Source organism: Oncorhynchus clarkii, chromosome 24, assembly GCF_045791955.1.
Source record: "Oncorhynchus clarkii lewisi isolate Uvic-CL-2024 chromosome 24, UVic_Ocla_1.0, whole genome shotgun sequence".
NCBI classification, from domain to species: Eukaryota; Metazoa; Chordata; class Actinopteri; order Salmoniformes; family Salmonidae; genus Oncorhynchus; species Oncorhynchus clarkii.
The window spans coordinates 44,358,247-44,371,433 of record NC_092170.1 but is presented as its reverse complement, the minus strand read 5'-3'; the positions used below and the strand labels follow the sequence as shown (position 1 = coordinate 44,371,433).

Below are 13,187 nucleotides of genomic sequence, written 5' to 3'. Positions count from 1 at the left end.
CTGTTTCCAGAACAGTGGTCTAGGGGGCTGTCATCTGTCTTTACTAGCAGCAAACTGTTTCCAGAACAGTGGTCTAGGGGCCTGTCATCTGTCTTTTAGCAGCAAGGCTAGAACTGGTTGTGGATTTGCATGTCTTTGTCCATGCTGTGACTATTTGCATTTGTTTGCCTGTCTATTATTAGTGTGTGTGTGTGTGTGTGTGTGTGTGTGTGTGTGTGTGTGTGTGTGTGTGTGTGTGTGCGCTGATTTGGGGGAGATTGACAGGCAGTAATATGAATTTGTGAAACTGAGTCATCTGGGCTTCCCGTCACACACAATGCTTAGGGATGGTTTATAGAGATAGGTGAGGTGCACTGAGCAGCTGAGGGATGGTTTATAGAGATAGGTGAGGTGCACTGAGCAGCTGAGGGATGGTTTATAGAGATAGGTGAGGTGGACAGAGCAGCTGATGGATGGTTTATAGAGATAGGTGAGGTGGACAGAGCAGCTGAGGGATGGTTTATAGAGATAGGTGAGGTGCACTGAGAGCAGATGAGGGATGGTTTATAGAGATAGGTGAGGTGGACTGAGAGCAGCTGAGGAATGGTTTATAGAGATAGGTGAGGTGGACTGAGAGCAGCTGAGGAATGGTTTATAGAGATAGGTGAGGTGGACTGAGAGCAGCTGAGGAATGGTTTATAGAGATAGGTGAGGTGGACTGAGAGCAGCTGAGGAATGGTTCATAGAGATAGGTGAGGTGGACTGAGAGCAGCTGAGGAATGGTTCATAGAGATAGGTGAGGTGGACTGAGAGCAGCTGAGGAATGGTTCATAGAGATAGGTGAGGTGGACTGAGAGCAGCTGAGGAATGGTTTATAGAGATAGGTGAGGTGGACTGAGAGCAGCTGAGGAATGGTTCATAGAGATAGGTGAGGTGGACTGAGAGCAGCTGATGGATTTTTATAGAGATAGGTGAGGTGGACTGAGAGCAGCTGAGTGTAGATGAAGAGGAGGAGACGGGGTTCAATAAGGATTTGAAAGCTTTACGACAGTTGAGACTGGTGGTGTATGTGTCCCATTCAGAGGGTGAATGGGCAAGACAAAAGATTGAAGTGCCGTTGAACGGGGGCATGGTAGTAGGTGCCAGGGCGCACCGGTTTGAGTCAAGAACTGTAACGCTGCTGGGTTTTTCACGCTCAACAGTTTTCCCTATGAAGAATGGTCCACCACCCAGACAGAGAGAGTGAGAATGATTGGGCGGGTCCTTTGAAGGGAAACCTCCGGTTCTCTCTCTGATCTAATTTCCCTCTAGCTAAATAAACAGAAACGCATTCAAATGAAATGCAAGTCATCCCCCCCCCCCCCCCCCCTCCTCTCCCCTCCTCAACTCACACCTGAAGAGGGCCAATGATTAAAGAGAATGTAAACCAGCTAACACACACACACACACACACACACACACTGCCACCTGATCGTTTACGTAAACCAATGACTGTCTGCTGGGAGCAAAAGTGAATGAGTCCCTGCTGCTAGACGGGTCAGGCTGAGTCCCTGCTGCTAGACGCGTCAGGCTGAGTCCCTGCTGCTAGGCTGAGTCCCTGCTGCTAGGCTGAGTCCCTGCTGCTAGGCTGAGTCCCTGCTGCTAGGCTGAGTCCCTGCTGCTAGGCTGAGTCCCTGCTGCTAGACGGGTCAGGCTGAGTCCCTGCTGCTAGACGGGTCAGGCTGAGTCCCTGCTGCTAGACGGGCCAGGCTGAGTCCCTGCTGCTAGGCTGAGTCCCTGCTGCTAGACGTGCCAGGCTGAGTCCCTGCTGCTAGACGTGCCAGGCTGAGTCCCTGCTGCTAGACGGGCTGAGTCCCTGCTGCTAGGCGGGCCGGGCTGAGTCCCTGCTGCTAGAGATTGTGTACACTAGTCAAAGTGAGGACACATACATGGCAGTCTCCCCTTTCTCTCACTACACACACTGTCTCCCAACATTATTTGATAGTATGAGGCCAGGAACTCCCCTCCCTCTCTCCCTCCCTCCCTCCCTCACTCACTCACTCACTCACTCACTCACTCACTCACTCACTCACTCACTCACTCACTCACTCACTCCCTCCCTCCCTCCCTCCCTCCCTCCCTCCCTCTCCTTCCTTCCTTCCTTCCTTCTTCTAGTTCCTTCTTCTCCTTCCTTTCTCCTCCCTCCTCTGTCCCTCCCTCCCTTCTCTCCTTCCTTCCTCCCTCCCTCCCTCTCCTTCCTTCGTTCCTCTCTCCTCCCTCCCGCTGACCTGTAGTCTCATGATGGATGCTGTGTAATAGTTAAGCATTATGGCCTGTTATAGTTACACATCCGAAATGTGTGTGTGTGTGTGTGTGTGTTGTCCCCTCCCAGTAGAAGGTGTGATGCGCAGTAAACGGCGGTGTGTGTTGGAGAAGAAACAGCCGTACAGTGGAGATGAGTGGTGCTCTGGCCCCGACACTGAAGAGGAGGAGGACAAGCCACACCCTGCTACACACCGTGAGTAGACTGCACCCCTCACGGGACACTGTGTAGACTGCACCCCTCACGGGACACTGTGTAGACTGCACTCCTCACGGGACACTGTGTAGACTGCACCCCTCACGGGACACTGTGAGTAGACTACACCCCTCACGGGACACCGTGAGTAGACTGCACCCCTCACGGGACACTGTGAGTAGACTGCACCCCTCACGGGACACTGTGAGTAGACTGCACCCCTCACGGGACACTGTGAGTAGACTGCACCCCTCACGGGACACTGTGAGTAGACTGCACCCCTCACGGGACACTGTGAGTAGACTGCACCCCTCATGGGACACTGTGAGTAGACTGCACCCCTCACGGGACACTGTGAGTAGACTGCACCCCTCACGGGACACTGTGAGTAGACTGCACCCCTCACGGGACACTGTGAGTAGACTGCACCCCTCACGGGACACTGTGTAGACTGCACCCCTCACGGGACACTGTGTAGACTGCACTCCTCACGGGACACTGTGTAGACTGCACCCCTCACGGGACACTGTGAGTAGACTACACCCCTCACGGGACACCGTGAGTAGACTGCACCCCTCACGGGACACTGTGAGTAGACTGCACCCCTCACGGGACACTGTGAGTAGACTGCACCCCTCACGGGACACTGTGAGTAGACTGCACCCCTCACGGGACACTGTGAGTAGACTGCACCCCTCACGGGACACTGTGAGTAGACTGCACCCCTCACGGGACACTGTGAGTAGACTGCACCCCTCACGGGACACTGTGAGTAGACTGCACCCCTCACGGGACACTGTGAGTAGACTGCACCCCTCACGGGACACTGTGAGTAGACTGCACCCCTCACGGGACACTGTGAGTAGACTGCACCCCTCACGGGACACTGTGAGTAGACTGCACCCCTCACGGGACACTGTGTAGACTGCACCCCTCACGGGACACTGTGAGTAGACTGCACCCCTCACGGGACACTGTGAGTAGACCCAGATTAAGCATACTAATGGATTTAATGGGTGTCCAGTAATCTGTCTTTGTGACAGAATTGCTGTCCATAAACACCCCCCCATAGGCCCTACTGAAACCCACCTACTGAAACCCCCCTAGGCCCTACTGAAACCCACCTACTGAAACCCCCCCCTAGACCCTACTGAAACCCACCTACTGAAACCCCTCCTGGGCCCTACTGAACCCCCCCCCCCCGGACCCTACTGAACCCCCCTCCCCCTAGACCCTACTGAAACCCACCTACTGAAACCCCCCTAGGCCCTACTGAAACCCACCTACTGAAACCCCCCTGGGCCCTACTGAAACCCACCTACTGAAACCCCCCTAGACCCTACTGAAACCCACCTACTGAAACCCCCCTAGGCCCTACTGAAACCCACCTACTGAAACCCCCCCTGGACCCTACTGAACCCCCCCTGGACCATACTGACCCCCCCCCCCCCCCCCCCCCCCTGGACCCTACTGAACCCCCCTCCCCCTGGACCCTACTGAACCCCCCTCCCCCTGGACCCTACTGAACCCCCCCCTGAACCCTACTGAACTCCCCTAGGCCCTAGAACCTACTGAATCCCCCCTAGGCCCTACCCGTACTCAAATCCAATTTATTTATATAGCCCTTCGTACATCAGCTGATATCTCAAAGTGCTGTACAGAAACCCAGCCTAAAACCGCAAACAGCAAGCAATGCAGGTGTAGAAGCACGGTGGCTAGGAAAAACTCTCTAGAAAGGCCAACCCCCCTAGACCCTACTGAACCCCCCCTAAGCCCTCCCCCTACTGAACCCCCATAGGCACTACCCCTACTGAACCCCCATATGCCCTACCCCTACTAAACCCCAATAGGCCCTACCCCTACTAAACCCCCATAGGCCCTACTAACCCCCCCCCCCCCCCTAGCACCTACTGAACCCCCATAGGCCCTACCCCTACTGAACCCCCTAGCCCCTACTGAACCCCCATAGGCCCTACCCCTACTGAGACCCCCTAGCCCCTACTAAACCCCCATAGGCCCTACTAAACCCCCCCCCTAGCCCCTACTGAACCCCCATAGGCCCATATCCTACTGAGACCCCCTAGCCCCTACTGAACCCCCATAGGCCCATATCCTACTGAGACCCCCTAGCCCCTACTGAACCCCCATAGGCCCATATCCTACTGAGACCCCCTAGCCCCTACTGAACCCCCATAGGCCCATATCCTACTGAGACCCCCTAGCCCCTACTGAACCCCCATAGGCCCATATCCTACTGAGACCCCCTAGCCCCTACTGAACCCCCATAGGCCCATATCCTACTGAGACCCCCTAGCCCCTACTGAACCCCCATAGGCCCATATCCTACTGAACCCCCATAGGCCCATATCCTACTGAACCCCCATAGGCCCATATCCTACTGAACCCCCATAGGCCCATATCCTACTGAACCCCCTAGCCCCTACTGAACCCCCTAGCCCCTACTGAACCCCCTAGCCCCTACTGAACCCCCTAGCCCCTACTGAGACCCCCTAGCCCCTAATGAGACCCCCTAGCCCCTAATGAGACCCCCTAGCCCCTACTGAGACCCCCTAGCCCCTACTGAGACCCCCTAGCCCCTACTAAGACCCCCTAACCCTACTGAACCCCCCCTAGGCCCTACCCCTACTCAACCCCCTAGCCCCTACTGAACTCCCTAGCCTCTACTGAACCCCCTAGCCTCTACTGAACCCCCTAACCCTACTGAACCCCCCCTAGGCACAAACCCTACTGAACCCCCTAGCCCCTACTGAACCCCCTAGCCTCTACTGAACCCCCTCGCCCCTACTGAACCCCCTAACCCTACTGAACCCCCCCTAGGCACAAACCCTACTGAACCCCCTAGCCCCTACTGAACCTTCTAGCCCCTACTGAACCCCCTAACCCTACTGAACCCCCCCTAGGCACAAACCCTACTGAACCCCCTAGCCCCTACTGAACCCCCTAGCCCCTACTGAACCCCCTAACCCCTACTGAACCCCCTAGCCCCTACTGAACCCCCTAGCCCCTACTGAACCCCCTAACCCTACTGAACCCCCTAGCCCCTACTGAACCCCCTAGCCTCTACTGAACCACCTAACCCTACTGAACCCCCTAACCCTACTGAACCCCCCCCCCCTAGGCACAAACCATACTGAACCCCCTAGCCCCTACTGAACCCCCTAGCCCCTACTGAACCCCCTAGCCCCTACTGAACCCCCTAACCATACTGAACCCCCCCTAGGCACAAACCCTACTGAACCCCCTAGCCCCTACTGAACCCCCTAACCCCTACTGAACCCCCTTGCCTCTACTCAACCCCCTAGCCCCTACTGAACCCCCTCCCCCTACTGAACCCCCTAGCCCCTACTGAACCCCCTAGCCCCTACTGAACCCTCTAGCCTCTACTGAACCCCCTAGCCTCTACTGAACCCCCTAGCCTTTACTGAACCCCCTAACCCTACTGAACCCCCCCTAGGCACAAACCCTACTGAACCCCCTAGCCCCTACTGAACCCCCTAGCCTCTACTGAACCCTCTTGCCCCTACTGAACTCTCTAGCCTCTACTGAACCCCCTAGCCTCTACTGAACCCCCTAGCCTCTACTGAACCCCCTAACCCTACTGAACCCCCCCTAGGCACAAACCCTACTGAACCCCCTAGCCTCTACTGAACCCCATAGCCTCTACTGAACCCCCTAACCCTACTGAACCCCCCCCTAGGCACAAACCCTACTGAACCCCCTAGCCCCTACTGAAACCCCTAGCCCCTACTGAACCCCCTAGCCCCTACTGAACCCCCTAACCCTACTGAACCCCCCCTAGGCACAAACCCTACTGAACCCCCTGGCCCATATCCTACTGAGACCCCCTAGCCCCTACTGAACCCCCATAGGCCCATATCCTACTGAGACCCCCTAGCCCCTACTGAACCCCCATAGGCCCATATCCTACTGAGACCCCCTAGCCCCTACTGAACCCCCATAGGCCCATATCCTACTGAATCCCCATAGGCCCATATCCTACTGAACCCCCATAGGCCCATATCCTACTGAACCCCCTAGCCCCTACTGAACCCCCTAGCCCCTACTGAACCCCCTAGCCCCTACTGAACCCCCTAGCCCCTACTGAACCCCCTAGCCCCTACTGAACCCCCTAGCCCCTACTGAACCCCCTAGCCCCTACTGAGACCCCCTAGCCCCTAATGAGACCCCCTAGCCCCTAATGAGACCCCCTAGCCCCTACTGAGACCCCCTAGCCCCTACTGAGACCCCCTAGCCCCTACTAAGACCCCCTAACCCTACTGAACCCCCCCTAGGCCCTACCCCTACTCAACCCCCTAGCCCCTACTGAACTCCCTAGCCTCTACTGAACCCCCTAGCCTCTACTGAACCCCCTAACCCTACTGAACCCCCCCTAGGCACAAACCCTACTGAACCCCCTAGCCCCTACTGAACCCCCTAGCCTCTACTGAACCCCCTCGCCCCTACTGAACCCCCTAACCCTACTGAACCCCCCCTAGGCACAAACCCTACTGAACCCCCTAGCCCCTACTGAACCTTCTAGCCCCTACTGAACCCCCTAACCCTACTGAACCCCCCCTAGGCACAAACCCTACTGAACCCCCTAGCCCCTACTGAACCCCCTAGCCCCTACTGAACCCCCTAACCCCTACTGAACCCCCTAGCCCCTACTGAACCCCCTAGCCCCTACTGAACCCCCTAGCCCCTACTGAACCCCCTAACCCTACTGAACCCCCTAGCCCCTACTGAACCCCCTAGCCTCTACTGAACCACCTAACCCTACTGAACCCCCTAACCCTACTGATCCCCCCCCCCCCCTAGGCACAAACCATACTGAACCCCCTAGCCCCTACTGAACCCCCTAGCCCCTACTGAACCCCCTAGCCCCTACTGAACCCCCTAACCATACTGAACCCCCCCTAGGCACAAACCCTACTGAACCCCCTAGCCCCTACTGAACCCCCTAACCCCTACTGAACCCCCTTGCCTCTACTGAACCCCCTAGCCCCTACTGAACCCCCTAACCCTACTGAACCCCCCCCTAGGCCCTACCCCTACTCAACCCCCTAGCCCCTACTGAACCCCCTAACCCTACTGAACCCCCTAGCCCCTACTGAACCCCCTAGCCCCTACTGAACCCTCTAGCCTCTACTGAACCCCCTAGCCTCTACTGAACCCCCTAGCCTTTACTGAACCCCCTAACCCTACTGAACCCCCCCTAGGCACAAACCCTACTGAACCCCCTAGCCCCTACTGAACCCCCTAGCCTCTACTGAACCCTCTTGCCCCTACTGAACTCTCTAGCCTCTACTGAACCCCCTAGCCTCTACTGAACCCCCTAGCCTCTACTGAACCCCCTAACCCTACTGAACCCCCCCTAGGCACAAACCCTACTGAACCCCCTAGCCTATACTGAACCCCATAGCCTCTACTGAACCCCCTAACCCTACTGAACCCCCCCCTAGGCACAAACCCTACTGAACCCCCTAGCCCCTACTGAAACCCCTAGCCCCTACTGAACCCCCTAGCCCCTACTGAACCCCCTAACCCTACTGAACCCCCCCTAGGCACAAACCCTACTGAACCCCCTAGCCTCTACTGAACCCCCTAGCCTCTACTGAACCCCCTAGCCTCTACTGAACCCCCTAGCCCCTACTGAACCCCCTAACCCCTACTGAACCCCCTAGCCTCTACTGAACCCCCTAGCCCCTACTGAACCCCCTAACCCTACTGAACCCCCCCTAGGCACAAACCCTACTAAACCCCCTAGCCCCTACTGAACCCCCTAGCCTCTACTGAACCCCCTAGCCTCTACTGAACCCCCTAGCCTCTACTGAACCCCCTAGCCTCTACTGAACCCCCTAGCCTCTACTGAACCCCCCCTTAGGCACAAACCCTACTGAACCACCCCCCCCTAGGCACAACATCTACAGTTTTTCTACCGTACCAATGGCAACATCTACAGTTTTTCTACCAAAGCAATTGCAAATATCAGTCTATTTCACCATAGTGTTGTAGCTTTTCATGGGTTTTGGCGCCACCTAGTGTTTGAACAACATTATGAACTCACTGATCTGTGTGGGGAGAGGTTTTCATGGGTTTTGGCGCCATCTAGTGTTTGAACAACATTATGAACTCACTGATCCAGTCTGTGTGGGGAGAGGTTTTCATGGGTTTTGGCGCCATCTAGTGTTTGAACAACATCATGAACTCACTGATCTGTGTGGGGAGAGGTTTTCATGGGTTTTGGCGCCATCAAGTGTTTGAACAACATTATGAACTCACTGATCTGTGTGGGGCGAGGTTGACGGGGGCGAGGTTGACGGGGAGAGGTTGATGACAAGGCCTCTCCTTTATAATAGAGACAGTTTGTCAGAAGCGTCTTAAGGCTATGTTTAATGTTAGGACCTTCGTAGGAACATTGTTACATCGCCGAGCTGTTTCCCAAAACCATTAAGGAAGTTACTCATTAGTAAACGACTGTCCCACTCGGTAGAGCAGCTAAGTTTGCACTTTTTATTTATTTGTATTTTATTATTTCACCTTTATTTAACCAGGTAGACCAGATCACCTTTATTTAACCAGGTAGACCAGATCACCTTTATTTAACCAGGTAGACCAGATCACCTTTATTTAACCAGGTAGACCAGATCACCTTTATTTAACCAGGTAGACCAGATCACCTTTATTTAACCAGGTAGACCAGATCACCTTTATTTAACCAGGTAGACCAGATCACCTTTATTTAACCAGGTAGACCAGATCACCTTTATTTAACCAGGTAGACCAGATCACCTTTATTTAACCAGGTAGACCAGATCACCTTTATTTAACCAGGTAGACCAGATCACCTTTATTTAACCAGGTAGACCAGATCACCTTTATTTAACCAGGTAGACCAGATCACCTTTATTTAACCAGGTAGACCAGATCACCTTTATTTAACCAGGTAGACCAGATCACCTTTATTTAACCAGGTAGGCCAGATCACCTTTATTTAACCAGGTAGGCCAGATCACCTTTATTTAACCATGTAGGCCAGATCACCTTTATTTAACCAGGTAGACCAGATCACCTTTATTTAACCAGGTAGACCAGATCACCTTTATTTAACCAGGTAGACCAGATCACTTTTATTTAACCAGGTAGACCAGATCACCTTTATTTAACCAGGTAGACCAGATCACCTTTATTTAACCAGGTAGACCAGATCACCTTTATTTAACCAGGTAGACCAGATCACCTTTATTTAACCAGGTAGACCAGATCACCTTTATTTAACCAGGTAGACCAGATCACCTTTATTTAACCAGGTAGACCAGATCACCTTTATTTAACCAGGTAGACCAGATCACCTTTATTTAACCAGGTAGACCAGATCACCTTTATTTAACCAGGTAGACCAGATCACCTTTATTTAACCAGGTAGGCCAGATCACCTTTATTTAACCAGGTAGGCCAGATCACCTTTATTTAACCATGTAGGCCAGATCACCTTTATTTAACCAGGTAGACCAGATCACCTTTATTTAACCAGGTAGACCAGATCACCTTTATTTAACCAGGTAGACCAGATCACTTTTATTTAACCAGGTAGACCAGATCACCTTTATTTAACCAGGTAGACCAGATCACCTTTATTTAACCAGGTAGACCAGATCACCTTTATTTAACCAGGTAGACCAGATCACCTTTATTTAACCAGGTAGGCCAGATCACCTTTATTTAACCAGGTAGGCCAGATCACCTTTATTTAACCATGTAGGCCAGATCACCTTTATTTAACCAGGTAGACCAGATCACCTTTATTTAACCAGGTAGACCAGATCACCTTTATTTAACCAGGTAGACCAGATCACCTTTATTTAACCAGGTAGACCAGGTCTCATTTATTTAACCAGGTAGACCAGATCACCTTTATTTAACCAGGTAGACCAGGTCTCCTTTATTTAACCAGGTAGACCAGATCACCTTTATTTAACCAGGTAGACCAGATCACCTTTATTTAACCAGGTAGACCAGATCACTTTTATTTAACCAGGTAGACCAGATCACCTTTATTTAACCAGGTAGACCAGATCACCTTTATTTAACCAGGTAGACCAGATCACCTTTATTTAACCAGGTAGACCAGATCACCTTTATTTAACCAGGTAGGCCAGATCACCTTTATTTAACCAGGTAGGCCAGATCACCTTTATTTAACCATGTAGGCCAGATCAACTTTATTTAACCAGGTAGACCAGATCACCTTTATTTAACCAGGTAGACCAGATCACCTTTATTTAACCAGGTAGACCAGATCACTTTTATTTAACCAGGTAGACCAGATCACTTTTATTTAACCAGGTAGACCAGATCACCTTTATTTAACCAGGTAGACCAGATCACCTTTATTTAACCAGGTAGACCAGGTCTCCTTTATTTAACCAGGTAGACCAGATCACCTTTATTTAACCAGGTAGACCAGGTCTCCTTTATTTAACCAGGTAGACCAGATCTCCTTTATTTAACCAGGTAGACCAGATCACCTTTATTTAACCAGGTAGACCAGATCACCTTTATTTAACCAGGTAGACCAGATCACCTTTATTTAACCAGGTAGACCAGATCACCTTTATTTAACCAGGTAGACCAGATCACCTTTATTTAACCAGGTAGACCAGATCACCTTTATTTAACCAGGTAGACCAGATCACCTTTATTTAACCAGGTAGACCAGATCACCTTTATTTAACCAGGTAGGCCAGATCACCTTTATTTAACCAGGTAGGCCAGATCACCTTTATTTAACCAGGTAGACCAGATCACCTCTATTTAACCAGGTAGACCAGATCACCCTTATTTAACCAGGTAGACCAGATCACCTTTATTTAACCAGGTAGACCAGATCACCTTTATTTAACCAGGTAAATCAGATCACCTTTATTTAACCAGGTAGACCAGATCACCTTTATTTAACCAGGTAGACCAAAATCTATTTAATCTAATCTATTGATCTAATCCATTTATCTAATCTATTTATCTATTAATTAATGTTGGGAAAGGCGGGGAATACACACGTTAATATACAATACAAAAATAAAATAAATCTTCCCAAATCGTTCAGTGGTGATGCAAATCCCTACGTGGAAGAGTTGTTTGGTACCGAATTAAGACACAAAGAATGCAGGTAAGGATGCAGGTGATCTCAGAGCATGAAGTTGTATAGAGATCTCTAGTGCACGAAAGCCTGTATTACATGGGCAGCACCATTTTAAAGACATTGGGATCTTTACACATCTCTATAGCTCAGATCTTTACACCTGTAATTAAAGGAGCAGTTCATTTAAAAGTGTGAGATATTTTTTTTTGTGCCTTTTCTACAATGTCGTTAGATGCTTTTTTTCCCTTCCGCGAAGATCTCCACTAAACACAAAATCAAGACTTTTATCTGTCTTTCTGTGACCGCCAATAACTTCAGAATGAATGTGACACTGACTACAAATACAAAGAGGCATTATACATAATTCTTTACATAACACATCTTTACACAATACACCATCTTTACATAACGCATCTTTACACAATACACCATCTTTACATAACGCATCTTTACACAATACACCATCTTTACACAATACACCATCTTTACATAATTCACCATCTTTACATAATTCACCATCTTTACATAACACACCATCTTTACACAATACACCATCTTTACACAATACACCATCTTTACATAATTCACCATCTTTACACAATACACCATCTTTACACAATACACCATCTTTACACAATTCACCATCTTTACATAATTCACCATCTTTACACAATACACCATCTTTACATAATTCACCATCTTTACACAATACACCATCTTTACATAATTCACCATCTTTACATAACACACCATCTTTACACAATACACCATCTTTACACAATACACCATCTTTACACAATACACCATCTTTACACAATACACCATCTTTACACAATTCACCATCTTTACACAATACACCATCTTTACATAATTCACCATCTTTACACAATACACCATCTTTACACAATACACCATCTTTACATAATACACCATCTTTACACAATACACCATCTTTACACAATTCACCATCTTTACACAATTCACCATCTTTACACAATACACCATCTTTACATAATTCACCATCTTTACACAATACACCATCTTTACATAATTCACCATCTTTACATAATACACCATCTTTACACAATACACCATCTTTACACAATACACCATCTTTACATAACTCATCTTTACACAATACACCATCTTTACACAATACACCATCTTTACATAACACATATTTACACAATACACCATCTTTACACAATACACCATCTTTACACAATACACCATCTTTACATAATTCACTATCTTTACATAACCCATCTTTACACAATACACCATCTTTACACAATACACCATCTTTACATAATTCACCATCTTTACACAATACACCATCTTTACGCAATACGCCATCTTTACACAATACACCATCTTTACGCAATACACCATCTTTACGCAATACGCCATCTTTACGCAATACGCCATCTTTACGCAATACGCCATCTTTACGCAATACGCCATCTTTACATAAATCGCCATCTTTACATAATTCGCCATCTTTACATAATTCGCCATCTTTACATAATTCGCCATCTTTACATAATA

The 13,187-nt window shown here is 50.0% G+C and overlaps 1 protein-coding gene across 3 annotated transcripts in view; it reads left to right on the top strand.

Moving 5' to 3' along the window:
- Nucleotides 1–2,547, top strand: part of LOC139382916 (bcl9 like) — a 59,454-nt gene extending 56,907 nt beyond the window's left edge. For all 3 annotated transcript variants that reach the window (XM_071127181.1, XM_071127183.1, XM_071127182.1), the window contains exon 4: nt 2,351–2,547. In XM_071127181.1, coding sequence (XP_070983282.1) covers nt 2,351–2,484 — 134 coding nt within the window. In that variant the 3' untranslated portion in view covers nt 2,485–2,547. The remainder of the gene's footprint in view (nt 1–2,350) is intronic.
- Nucleotides 2,548–13,187: the final 10,640 nt, after the last annotated feature.